Source organism: Notechis scutatus, chromosome 1 (assembly GCF_049901735.1).
Source record: "Notechis scutatus isolate UNSWTSFEM ecotype Mainland chromosome 1, rNotScu1.2, whole genome shotgun sequence".
Lineage (NCBI taxonomy): Eukaryota > Metazoa > Chordata > Lepidosauria > Squamata > Elapidae > Notechis > Notechis scutatus.
In genome coordinates, this window is record NC_142009.1 from 186783540 (window position 1) to 186810692 (window position 27153).

General features: G+C 41.1%; 1 protein-coding gene across 1 annotated transcript in view; it reads left to right on the forward strand.

The window, feature by feature from the left end:
* Positions 1-5605: 5605 nt before the first annotated feature.
* NFE2L2 (NFE2 like bZIP transcription factor 2) overlaps positions 5606-27153 on the forward strand; it is a 44190-nt gene continuing 22642 nt past the window's right edge. The window contains exon 1 of the mRNA XM_026668130.2: positions 5606-5785. Coding sequence (XP_026523915.1) covers positions 5765-5785 — 21 coding nt within the window. The 5' untranslated portion in view covers positions 5606-5764. The remainder of the gene's footprint in view (positions 5786-27153) is intronic.

The following is a 27153-nucleotide window of genomic DNA, read 5'->3' on the forward strand; positions in this document are numbered from 1 at the left end:
TCTGAAATCAAGGTATTGCCACAGAGTTTGGAGAAGCTATTGAACAGGTAAAACAGGCTTACACCCTATATATGGAATTCCTGGAGTACGAGACTCCCAAATTATTCTATTTCCGTTTTTATGTAAAAGGCAAATGAGAGTTGCTGTTGCCATTCTAACTAGGATATAACTGCTTATTAAAATAAGTTGGATAAGCTTAGGCAGGTTCCAGAGGCTACCTGAACAACAGACAAATAGCTGTTCCTTTTCTTGCCTCTGAGAATAGAACTATGGAGCAATGAATCATAGACCAGCCACTTCTTCCAGTTACAGACTAAACTGATAATGCAAGTTATCAAATGTCTTAAATGAAAAACAAACTTGTTTCTTGGGCATTAGCTTTGTGCTAATTACACAGTGATGAGCATTATGCTAATTATGCATAAGAATCGGACCCCCCTCATGGCCCTCCAGATATTGCTGAACTAGATTTCTAAGCACCTGTTAGTTTGGGTCACACTGCCTGGGACTGGTAGGAATTGTATTCAGTAATATCAGAAGGCCATAGATTCTCCATCCCTGATAGGTACTCTTACTTACCAATTCTTAATCTTTTAGGGAATGTTAGTAAGCCTATACTTGGTCAAAACATGGTACCCACACACAAAGGAATGCCCTGATATGATGAAAGCTTTCCATGTTTTTGCTAAACTGTTTATCAGAAAGATGTTGCTCCATACCTCCTCTCTCTGAGCCTCTGGGCTAATTTAATCTCTATTAGCAAACTGATAATGCCTCTTGAGAGGATCTGGATTTTGTTTGGACAGGTGGCTGTTGGCAATGGTCATTGTATAAAAGTAACCAATTTGCAATTCAATCCACATTTATTGTGCTGTTACTCCACCAGCCTCTGGCTGCATTGCAAAGATATTGTCAACAATCCAATTGGGTGAATTGTTGCGTGATATTTCACCATGTGCACACGTCTGTGGGTTCACTCAGTCTAAATTTTCAGGACATTTAACAAAAAAAAAAAGCAAATGAAATTAAAAGGCCTGCATTAGGTGGCCTCTCTTGCTATAAGTAAATGTTGGTTTTGAAAAAGCTGCAACATAAGAGACTAGAAAAACAATGCATGTGTTCCCACCCCCAATTTATCCCACTACCAATTGCTGTTACCAAACTAATTTATTCCTGTTCCCATGGATTCCAAGACAGTGTTTCCTCTCACATAAAGCCACATTATTCCTTAAACACGCAGATGATTAGGGAATGATAACATATCACCAACATGTTATGTACCCAAAGCTTTGATATAATGCCAACTGTATGGCCTTAAAATGCCAAGTAGATTGGCTTTTAAGTTTCTATTGTTGTCTTTTGCCCCATTAAAATCTATTTGATTTGTGAAGTGTCCTAAACATTATTTCACACCAAGATGTTTACTGGTTTAAGCAGCATTGTCATATAATGTATAACTTATTATAACATATGCTACAGAAAGGAAAGCTTCATCTGCCAATAGATGATCTAAAGCAGCAGTTGTCAACTGGTGGGCCGCGAGAAAATTTTGGTGGGCCACGAGAAATCTTACCCCCAGAGCAACCCCCCACAAAGCAATTAATCCAGGCTGCACAGAAACACAAGGCTGTGCCGCCCACATGGCCCATGGGAACCCTCTCCGCCCACTCACTCCTTACCCGGCAAACTTGCCTGCTAAACTGCTATTTTTTCCTTTTTCCAACCATCATCTGTTCTGCTGTGCCGGGAGATTTAGATTAGCTAGGAAGCAAGAAATGGTTGGATGTCTTGCTTTCTAGCTAGTCTTTAGATCTTCGGCTCTGCTTTTAAGCACAGCCGAACCTCCCTTAGGACTGAAGGTTCTATTATTCAGTGCTGACTCATGGCAAGCAAATTTTATGTGACAGACTGAGCTAGCCAATGGCAGATAGATCGATCACTGAATGATTGTGTGAGCAACTCAATCTGCCTGCCTGCTTTGCCTGATTTTGGGTAAAAGTTGCTTTAAATAAAAAATTCAATATTTACATACTTGGTGTGTTGTGAGTTTTGTGAGTTTGCTTGCAAGCAAATTTTATGTAATAGACTGAGCTAGCTGATGGCAGATAGATTTCTGAATGAATCTGTGATTCTGTGAGCAACTTAATCTGCCTGCCTGCTTTGCCTGATTTTGGGTAAAAGTTGCTCTTTTTTTATAAAAAATTCAATATTTATATAAATATTTATATTTACATACAAGCCATGCCCAGCCAGTCACATGACCAAGCCACACCCACAAATTAGGCCACGCCCTTAGAACCGGTTAGTGGTCCCTGGGATTTAAAATTATGAGTTTGGTGGTCCCTGAGGTCCAAAAGGTTGGTGACCCCTGATCTAAAGGAGACCAGATTCATCCCCAAGAGCCTGCACCTGTGTTCAACAAGTGAAGAGACACAGGGCAGAAAACATCCTGCAGAAAGCACAGATCTACAACACAGTCCTTTCAGCAATTCCAAGGCTCCACACCTATTTGCACTACTGAGGTGACTCTGAGGACAAACCTCCAAGTGGCCTCTCTAAAAGAATGGAAATGACCAGCTGTCTGCAAGGAATATAAATCCTTCCATTCCCCACCAGCCAGTCAGAATTGAAGAACCTTCTTGAATGAGAAGGGAAAATCTTCAAAGAAAAACCAGAAACTCCAGTTGCCTCTTGAAAAAGCACCTTTGGGGCAACCATGACCTGGATGACTAAAGAATCTCCATAGACATTTAGATCTAAAGAATACCATCATATTAGAATTTGTAAACATTGGAGAAAATATTCCGATCCTTGAGAATGTTCAAAGGTCAAACGAGTAAGGAAGTGCTTAGAAGAGAATGCCAACCAACTTGACTATTTGATTTATGTAACAAAGTGTCTGTGCGACCTGACTTTTAGTACACCTTGTATTGCATACTAATTTACTAATGTTTGTATGCTGTGGCTGGCAAGCAGGCTGGAGGCCTCAGAATGATTTGACATTACATTAAAAAATCTCGCAAATATTGTTTTTCCCTCCTGCAAGTGATTCATCTTTTATACACATCACTGCCATGGCAATAAAGATTATAAATCTTGTTTGCATACCACAATATTCTTCAAATTTTCTGTTTATACACGTTGTGATAAGTTCTTACGAAACCAGTACATTATTCTAGCTATTTATAATACTTTATCCCTACTTTCCACTGAGGAAGGCAGAGTACATTAACCCATCCTTTCCTCTTCTGCTCACCCCCAGCACTGGAACTGTGTGTTATAATCTTGAAAGCTAATAACCGTGCTGGAATTAATCATTGAGCTTCAGGACTGATTTCAGTTTTGAACTTCAGTCTCCTACATCCTAGACTAGCATTCTGACTTGCTATATTATGCTGGTTCATGTCCCAATGAGACAGACTATGATTCTCATAGCTTGTATAAATGGCTTATTTAGTTTGGGTTTACTGTGTTGAGGGAAACTTGTTGATTTGCAGACTGGTTATGTATTAATGTGGAATATCTATTTATTACATTTATGTTGTTTATCTCATTGTCATGCGACTATGGTCAGCTTACACCATCATAAAAACACTATCTAAAAACCACAAAAGCATTTAAAATTGTGATTAGGAAAATATTAGAATGTGCAGAAATGTGCAGCTTGCTATAAAGGAGAAAGAGCAAACTGAATATTATATGACATGGGAGCTATGTTATGGATGGTTGGAGAATAAAAACAGAAGTGAGAAATAAATGGAGATTAGTGAAATATATGTTAAGATAAAGACATAAACAATATTATTATTAAGATTACTATACCTAATATATTTTCATTAAAAGATACGTTAGGAGAGATAAATGAATAGAATTATAATGCTGATTATTGTAATTATCCTTACAATTTATATTGACTGTTTCCTAGTATGATTTGATTGCTTATTGTACCTTATGACTATTGTTGTGTTGTACCTGATGATTCTTGATGAATGTATCTTTTCTTTTATGTACACTGAAAGCATTTGCACCAAGACAAATTCCTTGTGTGTCCAATCACATTTGGCCAATAAAGAATAAAGAATTCTAAGATTAGAGAATTATTATCAATGTAATGAATATTGTAAATTTTGATTATAATAGCACAGAGACATTTGTACCCGATGACACAGTTTAATGGAAGATGGTATGTTCAAGTTAAAAAAATAACTTATTTTAAAAAAGCATTTAAAACAATATTTGTGAATTATTTATAACTGCTCATCTTTCAACCAACTATGGGCACATTAAAACAATATGAAAAGATTTATTGACATCTCCTTGAGAATAGGTTTATTCCCCCCACCCCCTGCCTCTTTTTTGGGTACCTTCTTGTGTTGACCCCTCATGACTGCCTGGCCAATCCCTGCACTTTGCTTGGTAAGGTTTTAGAAGTGGTTGCCATAACTTGCTTTCTAGGGCTGAGAGTGAGTGAGTGGCCCAAGGTCACCTAGCTGGCTTCATTTGCACCAAGACAAATTCCTTGTATGTCCAATCACACTTGGCCAATAAAGAATTCTATTTATCGATTTCTATCTATTCATACCTAAGATGGGACTATAATTCTCTAGTTTCTAGACTGGTACCTGCACCAAACTGGCTCTCACCTACCCTATCTAGCTCTTTACAAAGAACGAGCCATATGAAGGTCTGGAAAATGAACACCATTGCTTCAGTTGTTTACTTCCGAAACTTATCATTTCAAAAGGTGGTTGTTGTTGTTTTAAAAATAGCTCCTTCCAGCTTTAAGGAACATGGAGATACAATTTGTATGGCCCCTCCTTGAGATGCAAATATCTGCTTTCTCGGGCTCTTTCAGAAGCTCCAGTCTAGTGGCTCATCCAGGCAAAGGTAAGTCCTATCAGCTGTCCAAGAGAGGCCACCAGCAGGTCCTGGGCTGGCCTTTTCTTGTGGACAACTCAATTTGCTCTTGCAGTGGTGCCTCTTTCAGGCCTCCACTCCCTTCAGTCCGAAAGCAGCCAAGTTAATGTTAGATCAGAGAAGAACTCATTTCTCTTCATAATTGGCTTTCACCTCTGTGGTGGTGGTGGGGCAAGTGACAAGGCATGTGGGCAAGACCCAGCTGCCTCCTCCACTGGAAGCCTAAAAAAAGGGCAAGATTCCCCCCCCCCACAAGAGTTGCCCCTCTGCTCCTTTAGGAGAGGAATCAAGAAAAGCAGCTGCAAACAGCAACCGCTGACTTCTCCCTGGGCCTTCTGGGCGGTTTCAATCCCACCCATCACACCTTCCAAGCTGTTTCTTGAGACCTAGATTAGCTTTGCCCTGCAAGGAACAGCTCCTGCCGCTTCCGCGGGCCTGTCCCGCCTCCTCAGGGGTGTCCAAGTTTGCCACAAGGGCCTGAGGGGCTCCGGCTGGCACCCAAATAACCCACCGGCGGGAGAGACAGGGCGAATCGGCGGGGCTTCCGTGCACCCCCGCAAGCCTGCTCCGGCGATCTGGGCTCCGCCAAGGAGGAGGGGCTCCTTCCTAAGCCGCCTTCCTCCTCTCGAGGCCAGCCAGTGGGTTCTGGAGGAGCGGAGCGGGGCGGGGCAGCCGGCGGTTTCCCGGCAGTCTGGGACGTAGGAAGAACGGAGGGCCGAGAAAGCGGCTGGCTGGCTGGGCGCGGTGAAGTTCAGTGGGCGGCGGCCGACTAGCTGTCGTCTGGGAACGGGGAGTTTTAAGACGTTGCTGCTGGCTGCCTGGCTGCCGTGGCCGGCGCCGGTTCCCCATGGAAGTCGAGATGCCGCAGGTGAGATCCAGCTACCCCGCGGGCCGGCAGGGGACCCTAGAGAGAGCAAGCAGAGGGGTCGTGGTCGAGGCGGGCATTTCCCCAGCGGAGCATTCCAAAGAGCGGGAGTGGGGTGTTTTTTTGGGGGGGAGAGACTTTACAGAGAATTTACTTCTCTAAGTTGGACCCGGAGGTCGCGTTAAGCGGAAGAAGCGCCGCCCACTCTTCCCGCTTCCACCCCCCCCTCCCCGGCAGCTAACGCTGGACTCTCTGGCTTCAGCCTAGCCCCGCCCTCCTGTCGTGATGTAACAATCACGTTGCACCGCGCTGACTCATCGGCGCCTCTGCTGGTCTGGTCGGCCGGGGAGGGGGGGGGCGAGTTGAAGGAGTGGGAAAGGCCTAGGGCTGCGCAGGGGGCGTGACTGTAAAATAGAATAGAGCTGGAAGGGCTACAAGACTTGGAGGTCTTCTAGTCCAACCCCCCTTGCTCAAAGCAGGAGACCCTATATAGTACCATATTTCAGTCAAGTGGCCGTCCAGTCTCTTCTTAAAAACCTGCAAGTGATGAAGCCCCCCACAGCTGCTGTGGATGAAGCGGCGGGTCCCCGACGGGAAGTTATTTTAATACGTTTTGTCCCTCCTCCAGTCCTTCCTTTGGAAGCGATGCCTGCAATTGGGATTTTTAAGAGGGGGCATGGTGATTTCACACACATGGTGCTCTGAATCCTTCAAATTAAATTCATTATAATTTAATCAACCACAAGAATTCATATGGAAAACCTCCTTTAAACATGCACATACATAATCCAGGACAAAAATATCACCAGGATTTGGGCCAGACCTTTTTTTCTCTCCCTGCACCCCTTTCTGCTCTTTGAAGGACTTTGAAATTGCAAATTGTCTAAAGATATTTAGCTCAAGCCTGGGCTAAATCTTACTATAACATTGCTTGTTCCCATTCTTGAGAATACAGGAAATAGAAAACACTATCTTATCCTTTTAAAAATATCTCAACCTAGGGAAATAAGAATGATGTAAATAAAATCCTTCTGTTCTTTCCTGAGAATTATATACTTATTTGCAGTTTGTTTGATTATATTATATATATTATATTCCATTTTAGACTTAATACTACAAAGGTCGTCTTTAAGCACAAGTTTAACAGACAAGTTACCACCCACCCGCCCTGCCTCCAAATAACTGCAGAGGTTGAAGGTTTGAGGGCAAGGTTGGCTGCGGTTCCAGGAAGCTTGACGCAAAGCAAGAGTTCGTTTGAGAGTTTTACTTTACACAACTTATACAAATGCGGCGTCTTCCGTATTGTGATGGATACCAATGCACGGCTTGTTGTATGGTGACTTTTGGCGCGCTCGTGGAAGGCTGGGCGCTACCGACGGCTACCGTTCTCCCACATCGCTGGCCCTTGCACCTCAAAGAGTCCCAACTCCTGGGTTAATACAGCGTGGAAAAAGTCTTATTGTAAATTCCTCTTTCGTGTTACATAATGAACGTATTGAAGCTTCTGATAGCCACCCTGTGACAAAGTGCAGGCTAGTAGAGGTCTTCCTACATAGTTTCAGCTCTGAGGTTTCTTCTCTCCCCCTCACCCCCCATCTGGAACTGTTTGGTAAAAGATGATAAAAACAGGGCTTGGGCTAAATATCTTTAAGCAATTTGCAATGTCAAAGTCCTTCAAAGAGCAGAAAGGGTGAGAGAGAATGAGAGGAAAAATAGGTTTGTTGCGGCCCAAATCCTGGTGACTTTTCCCCCCCATCTTGGGTTATGTATGTGTTTTCCATATGAATGATTGTGGTGTATTAAATGATAATTTAATTTGGAGGATCCTATGCATGAAATTACCATAAAAGAGGAAAAAAGCAGGCATTTTGTAAAGACTACATAAAAGTTTATTTTGCCATTGTGAAATGGGTCAGGAACCAGGTATATACTGTCTAGTCCAGGGGTCACCAACCTTTTGGACCTCAGGGACCACCAAATTCATAATTTTAAATCTTGCAGACCACTAATATTAATTTTGAATGCTGGTGGCTTGCTAAGGTTGGTGGGGGGGGGGGAGAGAGAGAGATCCAATCTAACCTAGGAGGGCTGGCATGATATTCTCTCCCTCCATCCCTCCCTCCCTTCCAAGGCAGCCACATTCCTAACCTGCTTTTCATCTCCGTTTGTGGGGGGAAGAGAGAAATATCCAATCTAACTTTGGAGGGCTGGTTGTGATGTTTTTTCTCTCTCTCTCTCTCTCTCTCTCTCTCTCTCTCTCTCTCTCTCACACACACACACACACACACAAACACAGGTCCCTCACACACCCCACCCCCTCCAAGGCAGCCACATTCTTAACCTTTTCAGCTCGTTCTCAGGGGGAGAGAGAGAGAGAGAGATCCAATCTAACCTAGGAGGGCTGGTGGTGTGGTTTTATCTCTCTCTCCCTCTCTCAATTGGTAGGAAAACGGGATGGGGAATTTTCCTGCAGACTTTTTTGGGGATTTTCCCAGGGTCTCTGCAGACAGAAACCCTGAAAACTCCCCAAAAAGTCTGCAGGAAAATTTCCCACCCCATTTTCCTACTGATCGATCATTCTTTATCATCTCCAGCTCCATTCTCGAGGGGGGGGGGGGAGAGAGAGAGACTTTTGACTTCATGCAAGGAAAGCAGCGGAAGCAGCACAAGTCTTTCTTTTTCTCCCCCAAACTTCGCTAGAAATGAGTCTTTGCCAGTGCAGCCTCTTGGAGTAGGATACCTTGCAGGGTCCCAAAGACTCATTTCTGGTGGACTTTGGGGGAGAGAAAGAAAGATTTTTGCTGCTTTCTTTGCATGCAGCCAAAAGCAGAAGAAGAAAGAAGTGGAAAGAAGCAGCCCGGTGGCCAAGCGAGGCACGTGGGGCGAGTGGGGCGCCCTTTCCCCCCTCCCCTCACTACTTTTTGTTGTTCGCAATGCAAGTGATGCAAGCTTTGTGTTCCCGTGGGCCATGTGGGTGTCACAGCCTTGTGTTCCTGCGCAGCCTGGATTAATTGCTTTGTGGGTGACATTTCTCTGAGGACCACCAAAATTTTCTCACGGCCCACCGGTTGGCGACCACTGGTCTAGACACTAAAGGCTAGAAAAGGATTTAAAGTTGTATTTTCTCACGTCAGAATTTACTTGAAATATAGATGTGCTGCATTGCCCTATGTGAACAAACATCCAAAACATTTATTTCAAATACTGACGTGGTTAGTTTTAACATAATAAAAAGTATACTCTGCTTTTCCCCCCAATAAAATAAGTTTTACATTATTATCATCCATGACATGTTTACTCAAACATAAATCCTATTATGTAACTTGTCCCCCGAAAGAGGAATGTTAATGCTAATGTCAGAAATAAGAAGTAAAGGTTTTGGGTATTTAACATAAAAGGGTTTATGCAAATGATTTGTGATAAACTAATCTAAAATAAAATCAGTAGAGATGAGCCTTATGAAAAAGCAAAAACATACTTCAAAATTCAATCAAAATATTATAAAATTTTAGTTAAAAAATCCACGGATTCCAGACATGTACTTCTTTCAAAGGGGTGTCTTCTGTTCAGATGAGATCCATGAGAGTTTCTTCATCAGAAGAAGCTCAGAAGAAAAGTTTGTTGTTGCGGTTGCCACCTTATCTTACCACCTCCCACTGCAGGCTGATTTTGCTGTTTTCAGTATTTTGGAAACTTCCAACAAGGAGGATGAAGAATTAGCAAAAGTCAACTTCTCCCTTTTTTTTCTAGCCACAGATTCTGAAGTTAAAATGCTGCAACATCAAATACTAAATCTTGGAGAAGTAAATGGTATTACAGCTAGTCCTTGACTTACGATCACAATTGAGCCCAATCTTTTTGTTGTTCAGTCAGACATTTAAGTGAGCTTTGCCCCATTTTACAACCTTTCTTGCCACAGTTAAGTGAATCACTGCAATAGATAAATTAGTAACCTGCTTGTTGAGTGAATCCGATTTTTTGATTGATTTTGCTTGTCAGAAGGTTGCAAAAGGAGATCACGTGACTTTGGGATGCAGCAACAGTCATAAGTATGAGCCAGTTGCCGAGCCTCTGAAGTTTGATCACATGACCCTGAGCATGCTACATAGGTTGTAACTGTGAAAAACAGTCATAAGTCACTATTTTCAATGTAGTTGTAACTTTGAACAGTCACTAAATGAACTGTTGCAAGTTGAGGGCTACCTGTATTTTCTCATCAAAATGATGAAAGTGTTGCTAACTTGCTTACCTGGGGAAGGCATTTTATAAACACAGGTGCCCCAGTGAAAATGAACTTTCCTTAAATCACCACAGATCTGACTTTTGAACCCTTAAAAGAGCCTCAGTGTGTTTCATGCCAGTTGTCAAGCATCAAACATACAAATAAGTGGAACCATTGTTTTAAAAAACCCATAAGCCTTGAGAAATTTTGCCTTAAATTTTGAGATTCTCTTTCTTACGAATACATATTCAGAAATGCCAATTACTTGTTTGTCCTCAATAATCATAGTCTTAAAAATTTGCATGCAGTATGGAACATGTCTGTTAAACTTGTGCTTAAAGACGACCTTTGTAGTATTAAGTCTAAAACGGAATATAATATATATAATATAATCAAACAAACTGCAAATAAGTTTATAATTCTCAGGAAAGAACAGAAGGATTTTATTTACATCATTCTTATTTCCTTAGGTTGAGATATTTTTCAAAGGATAAGATAGTGTTTTCTATTTCCTGTATTCTCAAGAATGGGAACAAGCAATGTTATAGTAAGATTTAGCCCAGGCTTGAGCTAAATATCTTTAGACAATTTGCAATTTCAAAGTCCTTCAAAGAGCAGAAAGGGGTGGGGGGAGAGAAAAAAAGGTCTGGCCCAAATCCTGGTGATATTTTTGTCCTGGATTATGTATGTGCATGTTTAAAGGAGGTTTTCCATATGAATTCTTGTGGTTGATTAAATTATAATGAATTTAATTTGAAGGATTCAGAGCACCATGTGTGTGAAATTACCATAAAATAGAAAAAAGCTTGAATACAAAGCTGATGTACATGTAAATGGTGTAGGTTTTCCTGCCTGAGCAGGGGCTTGGATTAGATCATTAGAAGACCTCCAAAGTCCCTTTCAACTCTTATTCTGTTGTTCTGTACTTTTACATTAAAAAAAAAAAGAATAGAATTCTTTATTGGCCAAGTGTGATTGGACACACAAGAAATTTGTCTTAGTGCAAATACTCTCAGTATATATAAAGGAAAAGATACATTCGTCAAGAGTCAAGAATCATAAGGAAAAACACTTAATGATAGTCATAGGGTACAATAAGCAATCAAATCATACTAGGAAACAGTCAATATCGATCATAAGGATACAAGCAACAAAGTTACAGTCATACAGTCACAAGTGGGAGGGGATGGAGTGATGAGAAGATTATAGTAATAGTAGTGCAGACTTTGTAAATAGTTGGACAGTGTTGAGGGAATTATTTGTTTAGCAGAGTGATGGCTTTCGGGAAAAAACTGTCCTTGTGTCTAGTTGTTCTGGTGTGCAGTGCTCTATAGCGTCGTTTTGAGGGAAGGAGTTGAAACAGTTTATGTCCGGGATATGGGGGGTCTATAAATATTTTCACAGCCCTCTTTTTGACTCGTGCAGTATACAGGTCCTCGATTGAACGCAGGTGGGTAGTAATTGTTTTTTCTGTAATCCTAATTATCCTCTGGAGTCTATGTCTGTCTTGTTGGGTTGCAGAACCAAACCAGACAGTTATAGAGGTACAGATGACAGACTTAATCATTCCTCTGTAGAACTGGATCAGCAGCTCCAGTTTGAGCTTTCTGAGTCGGTGCAGAAAGAAAGATTCTTTGTTTGATGACGTTTTTAATGTTAGGTGTCCATTTTAGGTCTTGTGATATGATAGAACCAAGAAATTTGAAGGTCTCTACTGCTGATACTATATTGTCTAGTATTGTAAGAGGTGGTAGTATGGGACGGTTTCTCTTAAAGTCTACCACCATTTCTACGGTTTTGAGTGTGTTCGTTTCCAGACACACCACGAGGCAAGTTGTACAACCTCCCGTCTGCATGCAGATTCGTTGTTGTCTCGAATGAGACCAGTCACTGTTGTATCATCTACATTAGAGGTGGTATTCAGCAGGTTCTGACCAGTTCTGGAGAACCGGTAGCAGAAATTTTGAGTAGTTTGGAGAACTGGCAAATACCACCTCTGACTGGAGATTTCACAGTCTTCTTCCCCTGCCATGCCCACCAAGCCACGCCCACAGAACCGGTAGTAGAAAAATTTGAATCCCACCACTGATTTACATAGATAAAAAAAAATTTGGTCTATCACTTTAAAGAGTAGTATGGAAACACAGATTGTAATAAAATTCTCTTGAGGTTTTTCCCTCACCACACCATTGTGCATCTGGTCTGTTAAGACTTGGCCTTCTGGACCTTCAGTTTTATGGTATTGTTAATTATCTACTTACCTCTAAGTACAAAGATTGCCACTCTCAATTGTTCTACATGGGAAGCCAAGTATGGTGATAAATAAAGAGAGATAATTTACAATGTCATAAGACATTTGTAGCACAGCTTTGCTATTTCACAAGAACACTAAATTAATTTTATGCCCAGAGAAAGGTAGCAGTAGCCATGATGTATTTAGATGAATGTGGTCCTTGCTACGGAATGGTTATGGTTTGTAATATTGGATTGACTGGGAAAAGACATGTAGCAAAAATGGTCAGTTTTGCTGAGGCATATCAAGGTTTTCAATGAAATTTAAGATCTCAGTAGTTGCTCCTGCTTGCCTCAATTCAAGAATAGTACCCACCAGTGGTGTTTACAGGTTGCCCTTTTTGTGCTAGCAAATCTTGTGTAGCTCAGAAATTTGGTCTTGCTAGAAGTAGAACCTACACCACAGCTTTGCATGTTGGATGGGGAAATTGGAAAAACTGAAAACTATTTCTGCATTGTTACCAATCCCACGTTGGATGCGTATCCGTGACATCACAAAAAGTCAGCTTTGTGGGAAAGAACACACCTTTTTAAGCTTGTACTTGTTGTAAACTACACAAGGCAAGTAACTTGCCTGATTAATTTGTGATGAGGCCCTTGCAGTTTTGAGAGCCATTATTTTATCCATGCTGTGGATACATGTTATATAACAAATACAAAAGGAGAGGCTTTTCTTTGTGTGGCAATTTTATAGAACAGAAGATTCTGACATTAAGTTGATCCTGTAGGCCAAGACAAGCTGATATATGTAGACTTATATGCTCATTTTTGGACTCCTATGAAAGTTAGGCAGTTGCCAGGAGTCAACATTGACTTGAAGGCATAAAAAACAAGTTATGCCCAGTTTGTATAGGATGGTATAGATGTTTTGTGCAGAGCAGAAATAGACTTATGACTGGGGGGCTTAAGACTGAAAAACAATTTGATTGTATCACAGTGTTACATTGGTCTCGTAGGGTAAATAAAATTGTGGAAAATTTCCTGTATAGAGAAAAGAAATAGCATAAATTTTGGCCCTGAAAACAGGATTATATACTGGGTGAGCAGAATATTACTGCTGTGACAAACTATAGTAGCTACATACACACGTTACGCTGTACCGAAAAAGGTTTTTTGGTTTTGGCTGAACATATCCACTGAGAAGGATAGAATTGATCAGATACATTATACTAAATTGTATCAATCATGGTTTGTTGAATAACCTTTGACAATAGACTAATTACATTTGCAAACAGCAAAATCATAACATCTAAAAATTATGGCTAAGGTAGAGCACTACAAATTTGAAAAAGGGGTGTAAAATGTTCTCCCAACCTGCAGTTTCTCTTATTCTGCTTTTCCCACCATCTGTGAACAGATCTGGAGAAGTAGTGAAATGTCAGAAGATTGGAGAAGAGTAAACACAATCCCAATACCAAAAAAGGAAAGGGGGGATCCAGAACTACAAATGATTTAAAAACGATGCTGAACAAGGTGCTAGAACAGATGATCAAGCAGCATGTCTACAAACAGGGAGAAAATACCACCAATATTAAGACTAATCTCTTCCTATGATAGAATGACTAACTTGGTGGACAAAGGGAATGCAGTGGAGGTAGTATAACTTGAACATAGTAAAACATGTGACAGAGTTTTCCCTGTTAACTTTTGTGGGTATAATGGATAAATGTGAAGTAAACATTGTTTTGATCTGGGGAATTTTCATCTGGTTGGATAACTACCCCCAAAAGACTTTATAAACAGACGTACTGTGCATCATCTAGGAGCTAAAATATTGAATTGTGAGTTGACATATTTAGAAATTATCCAGATTATTGAATAAAAATGAAGCTTATCAAATAGACTGTTGACATTAAACTAGTTATTAGCTAATACTTTAAGCAGGGGTCTTCAAACTTGGCAGCTTTAAGACTTGTCGACTTCAACTCCCAGAATTCCTCCTCCAGTCATGTTAGCTCAGGAATTCTGGGAGTTGAAGTCCACAAGTCTTAAACTTGCCAAGTTTGAAGACCCTTGTTTTAGAGAATAAACTAGGATATTGGCTGATAGAGGACAAAAATCACAATTTGAAATTACCTCAGTAGGATATAGCAACTACAAAATTGAGCTTTAGTAACTGAAACATTGTGCCCAGATGGCAGAATGTAAACGATGCAAAGAACTCTGTGGGGTTAAAACACGCTTGATATACTGTAGTTCAAGGCATTGCACTTTGAAAGAGAGTAGTTCGAAAGTGGTTTGGAAACCAACTCTGTGAGAAATAACTAAAGGAACTCGCATAAGAGAAGGTGTAGGGAAGACAAGTTGCAGTGTACAATTAACAGGTAGTCACAGGTATAGTATAGGAAGGTGGTACCTGGCTCAAAACCAGTAGTAGTTACTATGAGAGGGATCTTGGGAGTCCTAGTGGACAATCAAATATGAGCCAGCAGTGTGCTGAAGCTGCCAAAAAAGCGAATACTGTTCTAGGCTGCTTTAATAGAATTAAGGTCATGTCAAGCGTTAGTACCATTTTGTTATGCCTTGGAAAGACCACTTTTGGAATACTGCATCCAGGTTTGGTTTCCATGATGTAAAAAAGATGTTGAGACTCTAGAAAGAGTGCAGAGAAGAGGAATAAGATTATGGGACTGGAGGCTAAAACATAAAGAACGGTTGCAGGAATTGGGTATGTCTAGTTTAATGAAAAGAAGGATTAGGGGTGACATGATAACAGTGTTCCAATATCTCAGGGGTTACCACAAAGAAGAGGGAGTCAACCTATTCTCCAAAGCAGTGGTCGTCCGCGAGAAAATTTTGGTGGTCTGCAGAGAAATGTCACCCCCAAAGCAATTAATCCAGGCTATGCGGGAACACAAGGCTGTGCTGCCCACATAGCCCATGGGAACACAAGTCTTGCATCTCTTGCATTGCGAACAACACGAGGTAGTGAGGGGAGGCGGGAAAGGGTAGAGGGGGGAATTTGCCCCACACATCTCACGCGCCTGGCCTGGTCACTGGGCTACTTTTTTCTGCTGCTTCTTTCTTCTGCTTTTGGCTGCATGCAAGGAAAGCAGCAAAAGTCTTTCTTTCTCTCCTCCAAAGTCTGCCAGAAATGAGTCTTTGGGACCCTGCAAGGCATCCTGTTCCAAGAGACTGCGCTGGCTCAACAAGTCTCACAAAGATTCATTTCTGGCAGAGTTTGGGGGAAAGAAAGAAAGACTTCTGCTGCTTCTGCTGCTTTCCTTGCATGAAGCCAAAAGTCTCTCTCTCTCTCTCTGCCCCTGAGAACAGACCTGGAGACAGTACCCTGCGATCCCAAATAAAGAATAATCGATCGGTAGGAAAATGGGGTGGGGAATTTTCCTGCAGACTTTTTTGGGGATTTTCCCAGGGTCTCTCGTCCGCGGGATTTAAAATTATGAGTTTGGTGGTCCCTGAGGTCCAAAAGGTTGGCAACCCCTGCTCCAAAGCACCAGAGGACAGGACAAGAAGCGATGAATGGAAACAAATCAAGGAAAGAAGCAACATAGAACTAAGACAATTAGAACAATGAATCAGTGGAACAACTTGCCTCCAGAAGTTGTAGATGCTCCAGCACTGGTCATTTTAAAGAAGAGATTGGACAACTATTTGTCTGAAATGGTAGAGGGTTTCCTGCCTGAGCAGGAGGTTGGTCTAGAAGACCTCCAAGTTCCCTTCCAGTTCTGTTATTCTATATTCTAACTAAAAAGCTGCTAGATGTAAGAGGAGATTAATCTGTTCTTTGTTGAAACTAAGAGCAAAATATGGATTAACAGATTAGGAGAAAGAAGAGTCAAGCGGAATATTAGGAGGAATTTCTTAAGGATAAGAATGGTAAACAGTGGAACAGTTTATTTTGCTTTATTTTATTTTTGAAAATGACAAAGCTGCTCATCTCACAAGAAGTGATTTTGGGTGGCTATATAACATAACACTTAGATGAGAAAAAGCTGGAGGTTTCCAAAGTAGATTGGGATGTCAACCTCTCTGAGAAAATATAGATATCCTCACTTACAGATTGTTCGTTCTGTGACCATATAAAGTAAGGACAATGCTGAAAAATAGGGTTATGACCATGCAGAATTTAGTCACGGGCATCTTATATTTCAATTCACCATTGTGTCACTTAGTGACCAAGTTGCTGGTCCCAGTTGTGGTCTGTAAATGAGCGCTACCTGTAGTGTGTTCCTCCACTGAGCAATAACTTGACCAGATGGCCTATAAATCCCTTCCAACTCATACATCCCTTGATTCTGTGGGTATGATTTAATGAATGGCCAGAAGTTTTTATAACAACACAATTCTGGATTTTAAAAGTGACCGTTGTTAGTCGTGGCTTCCCTAAAATGGCCCTTTTCTGTTCTTTAGCGTGCAAACTTTGTGTTCTGAATACCAGAACATTATCGAGAGTTGTGCAATCATTTCTTTTTCCCCAAGGCAGCTTTGTTTTTGGAATGTGCCTTTTCAAATACGGCTCTAGAAGAGAGGTGTATGCTGGTTACCAAGAGTAAAAGGTTGCAATTGTAGCCTATAAGTATTTTGAACTGACTTTTGCATTGAAGATATTATTTTGCCTAATACAGCAACTTTTGTTATCAGAAAACAAACAGAAAAGAGGAAATGAAATTTTTTCTTGTTCATTAAAGGAGTATATTTTTTTAAAATGAATTTTGTATAATTAAAATCTTTTTTCATATAAAAATATGTATATATAACATAAAATATTCAAGTATCAATCACTTCTAAGATCAATCACTTAGATTTGCTTTTATTTAGCAAAAGAAAACTGGATGTAATTTAGGTAATGTAAGATGATATAATGGGTCCAGTCACAAAGTAATTATTGTTGTAGGGCAGAAACTGAATGTTGCTGTCGTGTCAGTTCTCAAAATATTGAGAGCACCCCTCTTGCTTTTAATGTGGCTCTCTTATTCATAGACAAAATGCCGAAGGTATAGGGAGGGAAAATGTAGAGAAAAAGAATGGGAGAAGAAGGGAGAAAGAGGAGTGGAGAGGACGAGAGGATAGAGAGAGGAAAGAAAAGAAAGAAAAAGAAAGAAAGAAGGAAAGAAAGAAAAAAAGAGAAAGGAAATGAAAGGAAAAAAGAAAGAAAAAGAGAACAAAAAAAGAGATTGGGAACATTCCTGATTATTCACATGTCAAATTATTGGAGAAAATTATTCCCTTTTCCATCAGAAAGGTCTTAATTGCAACTTTCTTCAACTGTACAGGTAATCCTCATATAGTTACTGATTCGTACAGAAACTTTCCGACTTACAACAGTGACAAAAAAATAACCTCGTGACTAATCCTTGCATTTATGATCTCCGCATAAAGCTGTAAATCAAATGAAAGTGAAGAAAGAAGATTGTGAGCACAGTTGTGATTTCATTTGGCAACTGTTTCACTTAATAACTGTGTTGCTGGTCCCAGTTGCAGTTGTTTAAAGAGGACTACTTACACAGCGCCAGCGATTGCAGATAATGTCCCATTCTGTTACAAAAGGAAGATAACAGAATGTTGTGTATTCAGTGTGGTTTATATTTTGGGGTTTCCACTGGGTGAGCCTGTGGAGTTCTCTGCACTTTGAATTTATCTGCTGGAAGGCCAATGTGGGCTAGTCTTAATGTGGGGAATGAACATGAAGGCAACATGGCGAGATTGGAGATTTTTTAAAAAAAATGCTGAATTATAAACCCACACAAAGAAGTGCCCCGGAATAAACTTTTGCAAGTAAACCCTCAACTATTGTGAGGACAGGGTGATTTGGAATAAGGCAGCAGCAGCAGCAGCAGCAGCAGCAGTATAAGGGACTTCTTAATTCCTTTCCGTCCCACAGATTTCTAGCCCAGTTTGCTCTCCACCCACTGGCTTTCAGATGCAAGAGTGGAAGAAGCCGCTGGTGAGGAGAGAGTGAAGACATTTTCCCTTGGGCATTTCCTATTATGCAACCTTCCCCGCGTCTTTCGTTTGCACATTGGACTATGGTTTGCTTGTTTAACTCTGCTGCCTTGCTTGGTCCACAGAGCACATTAGTCCATAAACTCCAAAGGTGGGTTCAGGCAACATGTTAGGCTATGTCAAAAACTATGGCTAGGTAGCATGTGTGAACCCAGAAGATTTCATATTTACCCAGAAGGAAGAAGTTTTCTTATCTAGTAATTACCCACCAAGACAGGGAGGTTGGTGTTGAAAGTTAGGGAGTGGTCAGGAGATCCAATCATGTAAACAAGTGTCTGGAAAGAAAGGCGATATGCTGCTGTTGGAGTTTCAGAGGGGAAAGAGCAGTGGTGGGATTCGTTGTTGTTTTTTTTACTACTGGTTCTGTGGGCATGGCTTGGTGGGCATGGCAGGGGAAGGTTACTGCAAAATCGCATTCTCTCCCCACCCACTAACCTGCTTTCCAGCTCCATTCTCCTGTGCAGGGCAACAAAAGAAGACCCAGCCGATCAGCTGGAACTCGGGAGGCAGAGAGTAGATGGGGGCGGGGCCAGTCAGAGGTGGGATTTGCCGGTTCTCCAAACTACTCAAAATTTCCACTATCAGTTCTCCAGAACTGGTCAGAACCTGCTGAATACCCACCTCTGGGAAAGAGGTTGAATGTGCTGGTCCTTCCATTTTTTGTTTGTCAGTCTCTACTTGGAGAGGGTGAGTTCCTGAAATAGAGAGCTGCTGTACTTGTGGAGACTTGGAGGTGCTCCACCCTTCTTGCCCTCTAGACCAGGGGTCCCCAACCTGTGGGCTGCAGACCACTACTGGGCCTATTGGCCTCGGGTCTGTGTGATTAGCTAGCTGGTATGTGCGTGTGTGTCACTCTGTTGCACGGGCACTTTCAGCCCCACTCCTTTGAGCGCTCGCGGCCCAGCTCGAGCTATTCGTTTGTGGGACTGGTTCTTGAAGAGCAAGGTTGTCAAATGACAAAGTAGAGAATCTTGGAAATGTTTTGTATGTGCTTTTATACATACCGTGTTTCTCATATAATAAGGCCGGGTCTTATTTTTTTTTTTGAGCCCCGAAAAAATGGCTAGGCCGTCTTTTCAGGGGTGACTTAATTCCCCCCCCTTGCATCTTTGGGCGGGCGGGCGGCGACGGCTTGGATGTTGACCTCGGCGTTGGTGAGGCACTTAGTATCAGGGTCAACGCAGGCAGCACCATATGCGGGTGTTCAACAAAAGTACTTCCTAACGGCAAGCCCCCCCACCATTCCCCCCATTTCGCATGTTTTAATATAGGTCTTAATTTGGGGGGGAGGGGCTTAATTTCATTTTATGCCTATAAAACATGCTGGGACTTCCTATTGGGGAAGTCCGTATTGTTGGAGAAACAGGATACGTTGTCCTTGACTTACATCGGTTCATTTAGTGACCGAAGTTACAGCAGCCCTGAAAAAAGTGGCTTATGACTGTTTTTTCACATTTAATTGCATCATCCCCATGGTCATGTGATCAAAATTCAGGCGCTTTGGCAACTGGTTCATATTTATGACAGTTGCAATGTCCCGGAGTCGGATGATCACCTTTTTCAACCTTCTGACAAGCAAAGTCAATGGGGAAGCCAGATTCACTTAACAACGGCCTTACTGGCTTAACAGTTGCAGTGATTCACTTAACAACTGTGGCAAGAAAGGTCATAAAATGGGACAAAATTCACTTAACAAATGTTTTGCTTAGCAACAAAAATTTGGGGCTCAATTGTCGAGGTATAGCATGATAGCCTTTTTTTCTGATGTTTTTTAAGAGATGGTCTTGCATTCAGGACTGCTTTCACGTTGAGTTAGTATTTGGTCAAGAAAGTGTAGGAGGGGAGTGTGTAGATAAGATCTTAGTGTTGCACAGTTCTAAGCAGAAATTGGTTGCTACAATTATTAACTTTATAGGTTGGGTTAGAATAGCAGTCCAAGTGAAAAGTAGATATAGGTTAATATCCTAGTTAAACTTTATTTTGGCCCCAACTGCCACATTCCATTCCAAAAGAATCTAATTCTGTGTGCGTGCGAGAGAGAGAGAGAGAGAGAGAGAGAGAGAGAGAGATTTAAAAAGTTTAGAACAGTTTGAAGCTTGAAATGATTTCACAATTTCACACATGTGCACAAACAGTTCCACCCATACGTAGAATGAGCAGAATGGGGGAAAATTGGGGAATCCACAGAAAAGTTTTCATATAAATATTGGTTAGCAGCATTAAAAACAGACTTAATTATTTCTGGAAATATTGCCTATATTGTGTATGTAGTTGACCAGTTTAACAAAAAAGAAGAGACAGACAACAGTCATTTGTGCTTCCCACCCTGTTGGAAATGCAGTTCATGGAAAAGAAAGTTTATTAGAAATTAATGGATTTTTTTTAAAAAAATCTAGTTGAAGTATGACATTCTTGCTCTATCTCTTCTGCCTTTTGGAGATAAGAAACTGACTTTTCTGACATGGGATTGTTCCCCCGTTAATTTAAATAAGAGGAAGCCCACACTCTCAAGTTCCTCTGGTTTTCCTTTGTTAGTTGTAACAGGGGTTTTCCCCCGGATTAAGACCACCTGACATTGGCAAGTTACCCAATCCCTGTGGTTGATTGCTGTTTTTAACCCATGTGAGAAGCTAGAGTTGAGCAGAGTTGAGTGTGGGTAGTAGTAGCCTTTTCCAAGAATAACTGTGGATTGTGCAATCCAGTGCTTCTTCCCTGAGCCCACTTGTTAGTAGTCAACCACAAGAATTGATGGGAAGTGCCTCGTTGAACTGGTCACTGCATGTAGTCACAGAGAGATAAGAGTTGTCAGGAGATGTAGATTGCAACTTTTTTGGTCCAATTCTTGCCTCTGGTCTTTCTAGTTCTGCAGGTTTTTAAAGAACTGAACCAGGACATGGAAAGCTAGATATAAATATGGGGAAAGGGCTAGATTGGATCCCCCACTAATAATATTCTTGGTGGCCCTTTTGCTTCTGATGTTGGTAGGATTCTATGGATTTGTTTCAATATCTAATATTTTGTATAAATTATATATAATTAAGGATAGTTATAAATATTTTGACCAACCAAAACTAACTTGCAGTTTTGAACTGTAATTCATACTCAGTACACAGCTGCATAGGGAAGGTTATAGAGATATGATTTCTTTCTCTACTTGGAACACTTCCCGAATTCAGCTTTTATTGAATCAATATTTTTTTATTATTAAATCAATTAAATACATATAAATAATGAAGATCTTAATGAAGCTGACAATGCTGAATATACACACTAATGGCGTTACCTAGTTTGCTAATGAAACATCTGCAAGAAAACTACCATGCTCAGAGAGCACCAAGGATCCCACAGTACTGAATGTAATTGGGTCTCCCAGCATCACCACTGCACCTACCTTGCCTCCTGAAGATAATATCAAAACACTAATGTTTATTCTCTTAGCATGTACTTAAATGAACACTAAAGCAGCACTTAGGTAATTTTTTTTTTCTAGCAGAGATATATGAGATATATAATAGTTGTACATAACACCCTCAAATTACAGCTTGGTTGACAATTTAAAAAGAAAAGAATGAAAACAGTGGATAAGAACTTTGTTGTCAATATGTTTTCATAATTGAATAAGTTAGCTTTGATTACTTATTTGTGCAGTGGCTGCTGCTGCTTTGAAGATAGCTGTTTTTATCCAAAGATGCGTTCCAAGAGATCCATGGGCAGTGTGCTATAAAAGATAAACGCTATAGATATTTCAGCTTGAATGGATGAAAAATAAACAGAGAAGAAGAGAAGGTATTACTGGTTTAAGGATTTTGTGTGTGTACAAGGAAGGGACTTTCCATATGTTTAAGTCATATGAATATGGGTGTATTTTGCTTCCGTTTTGACAAGCAAATTGTGTAGTAACCAAAATGTGTCTACTTTCAAGGATACATGAATTGTTTCTGGAGGTTCATCACAACTTCTAGAATTCATCTGTAAGGTGTATTTTAATAACACACTGTAGGAATATTCTAACCAAACCATTCATTTTTGTGTTCACTTGGCCTAGGCTTTTATGGTTCTGGCACTTAAATGTGATAGATGTCACAAGACTTTGACTATCATTGACTATCATTCTCAATTCTTACACATAATAAAGGCAATTCTCTTGGCCGAAAAAAAAAGGCCGTCTGACCAGATATTTTTCTTAGTGTAAATTAGATTCCTAAACATACATAAACATGATAAAATAGTAACTTGAATGATTTGTTTGGCAGCAGATGTTTTTTCCACATATAAGGGCTATCATGTGCAAAATGATTTTTAAAATATGGACAGAGTAAAATACAGTTCTTAAACAGAGATAATTTAATTGGAAGTGTCCTTTATTGCTTGAGAAATTAGGAGTGAGAATTTTTTTCTTCATGACTTGAAACTGCTGAATAGTAGTGTTGGGAGAAATGTCCATCTGGGTTCAGTTCCAAATGGGGAGAAAGACACTAGAAACGTGGAGGCTATTTAGAAAGATGGTTTAATGGTGGACAGGACCACATGGTTTGAGGTCCTGGGCAATTGAGCACATGAGTGTGTGTGTGTGTGTGTGTGTGTGTGTGTGAGAGAGAGAGAGAGAGACAGACAGACAGACAGACAGACATACCCTCTCTTGGGTTTTGAACATGCTTCAAAATTGTCAGACTACCAAGGGGACATGTAGGGGTAACTTTGTAGGTTGTCTTGAGTCATAGGCTTGGTTGAATCTTGCTGGGTGATGCAATCTTCCCAGGTGCCATGTGGTGAGATGGGTAGAAGGTTAATCCTATTATGTCCTGCGGGTGAAGGTCTTTTGTTTTGTAGATAAGCTGGCCCAGCTTTTTGTCTTGTAGATAGGTTGGCATGTCAAGAATTTTCTTTTAGTTGAATACTAGCTAGCTGTGAGTAGATATTATCCACAATGAAAGAAGAATGAGATGTGCTTATTCCCTATAATTCTTTCTTTTCCTTGCAGCCTGCTGCACCATTAAAAGTACTGTGAAAAAGATTAGGCAATCTTCTGAAAAAGGAGGGAAGGAGAGAGCATGAAAAAACAACAACCCTTTTTGCTACCTCCAGCATTGCTGGAAACATCCAATAGATCGAAATCTCTATTGAAATTGAAGGGAATTTTTGGTTTGCAATAGGACAAGCCTAGACATGATCATTGTTGATTCAAGCCTTAGCTAAATAAAACTGTGATGTCAAGAAAAAAATGCTTCATTTTTCTATCCTCCTCCTTCTCCCCCCTCCCCCCTCCTGTATAGATTTCTGGTTAAAATAATAGTTTGGAAGACAGTAACATTCAGATCCAATCATTTTTCTTCAACATGTCCCCACAAGGCTACTGTTAATATGTAAACTGAGGTGTGATGTATTATGTCGATTTGTTTTATTTATTTATTTCATTTGATTTGTCAATCGCTTACAAGATAATAGGTATAAAAATAAACATGAGTATGAATACAGGCAATAGGTACGAATAAATGGGGACAATAGGACAGGGACTGGAGGCAGGATGGTGTACTTATGCACGCCCCTTACAGACCTCTTAGGAATGGGGTGAGGTCGATAGTGGATAGTTTAAGGTTAAAGGAGTGGGAGTTTGAGGATGTAACAACAGAGTCAGGTAGTGCATTCCAGGCATTGACCACTCTGTTGCTGAAGTCTTACTTTCTGCAATCAAGTTTGAAGTGGTTTACATTGAGTTTGTATCTGTTGTGTGCTCTTGTATTGTTGCAGTTGAAGCTGAAGTAGTCATTGACTGGTAGGACATTGTAGCAGATAATTTTGTGTACTACATTTAAGTTCAACTGTAGGCGGCGTAGTTCTAGGTTGTCCAAGCCCAAAATCTCAAGCCTGGTGGTGTAGGGTATTCTGTTGCGAGCAGAGTACTCTTCTCATGTAGTACTCTTCTTGTTTTAGAAAGTAAAATCATAGAAAAGAAAAGGTATTATGCATGAGTCCAGTGATACTTGTACTCTGATTGTAAGGATGATTTCAGGCTCTGAATTCAGTTCACAATACATAACTTTATAGTTGTTTAACAGAAAAATTAGGGATTTTTGTCAGAATTAATGCAACGTGATTGTACTGGTCAGATGGTTGGAATATCTACAGTGCACCCAAGTTAACAGGGAAAAAAACCCTATTTGTTTAGGGCACCCTAAGCTAAAGCACTATGTTTCATAGATTTTGAATCCTTTTTAAAGCCGTTTCTTTGGATATTTCCTTTTCTTGGATTTGCCCAAGCAGTTATATGTTCTGATGCAATATGACAACTTGAAAAACTAAAAACAACAGAATAAAAGATCTATTAAAGAACAAATCACATGGTAGCCCACTGAACTGTTTTAAGGATGTAATAAGTCATTATTTGAAGAAGAAGAAAAAGACATGTGGCACAAGTGTATGTACCATTATCACTTTGCTCCTTATTTTAGCGTTAATATCAACTTGTAACTAACAAGCTTAGGTTTTTAAAATCATTTAGTTTAATGCAACTAATGTGTTTAGGTTTTTAAAATCATTTATATTTGTAGTAAATAATATATTTAGAGTGACACATTAATTATTTTGAAAGGGAAAACAACAACTGATCCAAAGGTGCTGTACTAGCCATTGTCCTTATAATTATCAGGGAATTCTGCATATTCATCTAAGGCTGGTAACCTAGTCAACTAAGTTGACTAGCAGAATTCCCTGATAATTATAAGGCTGGTAACCTAGACAAACCTTTCCCTTTCTTATAAAAGCATTGTATGAAATATTGAAGTGCCCAAGCCCTGATGGGCAAAGAAAGTAAATATTCAGGGGTCCATTTTGTGACCATTGCATAATTAGGATTGTAACATGCAGGAAAGATAAAAAAATAAAGTGCCTGGAAAAAAAGAAAAAATATTTTTAATGTCTGAAACTAAGACAAAGAATGCTGATAAAAGATTAAAAAGTGATTGAAACTTATAGGGTTGATATACATGAAAGGATAGTATGGGATATGAAAGGATAGTATGAATAGATATGATCTAGATTAGTGGTTCCCAAAGTGGGCGGTGGGAAGCCTTAGGAGGGTGCTAAGAGGCAAGGGGGCCGGCAGGGGTGCACTAAGAGGCAACAGGGGGGCGTTCGAGGTGCCGGCCCTGCAGGTTCACCCATTGACTAGCACTGCTCCGGAGCCAGCGCCTTCAATGCGGAAGCAGTGGCACATTACGTGCTGCCGTGGCTGCGTCGCCCCCCTGCTGCCTCTTAGCGCCCCTCTGCTGGGCCTCTTGGAGACACTAAGAGGCAGCAGGGGGGCGTTCGAGGCGCCGGCCCTGCAGGTTCACCCACTGTCATAACGCTCCGGAGCTGGCGCCTCCAATGCGGAAGCGGTGGCACATTATGTGCCGTTGTGGCCCCGTTCAATGTACTGCCCCCTGCCACCTCTTAGTGTCCCCAAGGGGGCCGGCAGAGGGGTGCTAAAAGGCGGCAGGGGGGCATTCGAGGCGCCGGCCAGCCCTGCAGTTTCACCCATTGAGGCACCGGCTCCGAAGTCAATGTTTCCCGATGTGCCTGCGGGGGCGGCGCCTCGAACACAGTGGCTGTGGCACGGCTTTGCTCTACTTTTCCAATGCTGCACTGCTGCCTGCCCTGGGCTTCCTCAACCCTGCCCTGTACTGGCTCCAGGAAGCAGGGAACAGCACTGCCCTCTATGACATGAGTGCCCGGGGGGGGGGGACGCTTGGGAGGCTGATCCCTGGTGGGAGGGGCAGCCTGTGAACTTGCTGTCAGGCATGGCAACTACAAAGAGGGGTGGGCTTGGTTGAGCAGGATCCTGGATATTGGGCATGTGGTCAAAACCTTCCTACCTATCTACCAATCTATCTGTCTGTCTGTCCGTCCATCCATCCATCCAAAAGGTCTGTCTATCTGTCTGTCTTTCTGTCTGTCTGTCTACCTACCTACCCATCCATACATCCATACATCCATCCATACATACATACATACATACATACATCCATCTATCAATCTACCTACCTATCTACCTACCTATCTATCTACCTAACTATCCATCCATCCATCCATCCATCCATCCATCCATCCATCCATCTACCTACCTACCTACCTACCTACCTACCTAATATATCTACCTACCTACCTACCTACCAATATATCTATCCATCCATCCATCCATCCATCCATCCATCCATCCATCCATCCATCCAATGGTCGGTTTGTCTGTCTGTCTTCCTGCCTGCTTGCCTGCCTGCTTGCCTGCCTGCCTGCCTACCTACCTATCAATATATCTACCTACCTACCTACCTACCTACCTATCAATATATCTATCTACCTACCTACCTACCTACCTATCTGTCTCTCTGTCTCTGTCTCTATCCATCCATCCATGTTTGAGGCGCCAGCTCCACAGGCATATCAGGAAAGTAGAGCAAAGCCAGTCTGGGAGGGTGGGAGGGAGGGAGAGAGAGGTGGGGGGAGTGAGAGAGTGAGAGTGAGAGAGAGAGAGAGAGACCTGATGCATCAGATTGAAATGAGGCCTAGTTTAGACTGAGGCCCTTTTCCACATTGAAACATCTTTGCCAGCACATTGAAACATCTTTGGTTTCTATTAAAGGTTTTGTGGATGAAACATGGTCAAGACTATCAGGAAGCTCTCAAATTTTGTTGAGGCTTTAAACAGGATCCATTGGACCAGACCTCCACCCTAAAAAATTACTTTTACCCAATGAATTATAGTGCCAATTCTGAAGAAGGCAAAACCAAAATGTACAAGTAAATTACAAGGAGAACACACATACACACACTCCCTTCTAACCTTACTGGAGCAGGTGATTGGACTAGAATAGATATATCCCCTTTCTCCTCCCTCTCCCCCTCATTCTTTATTTCT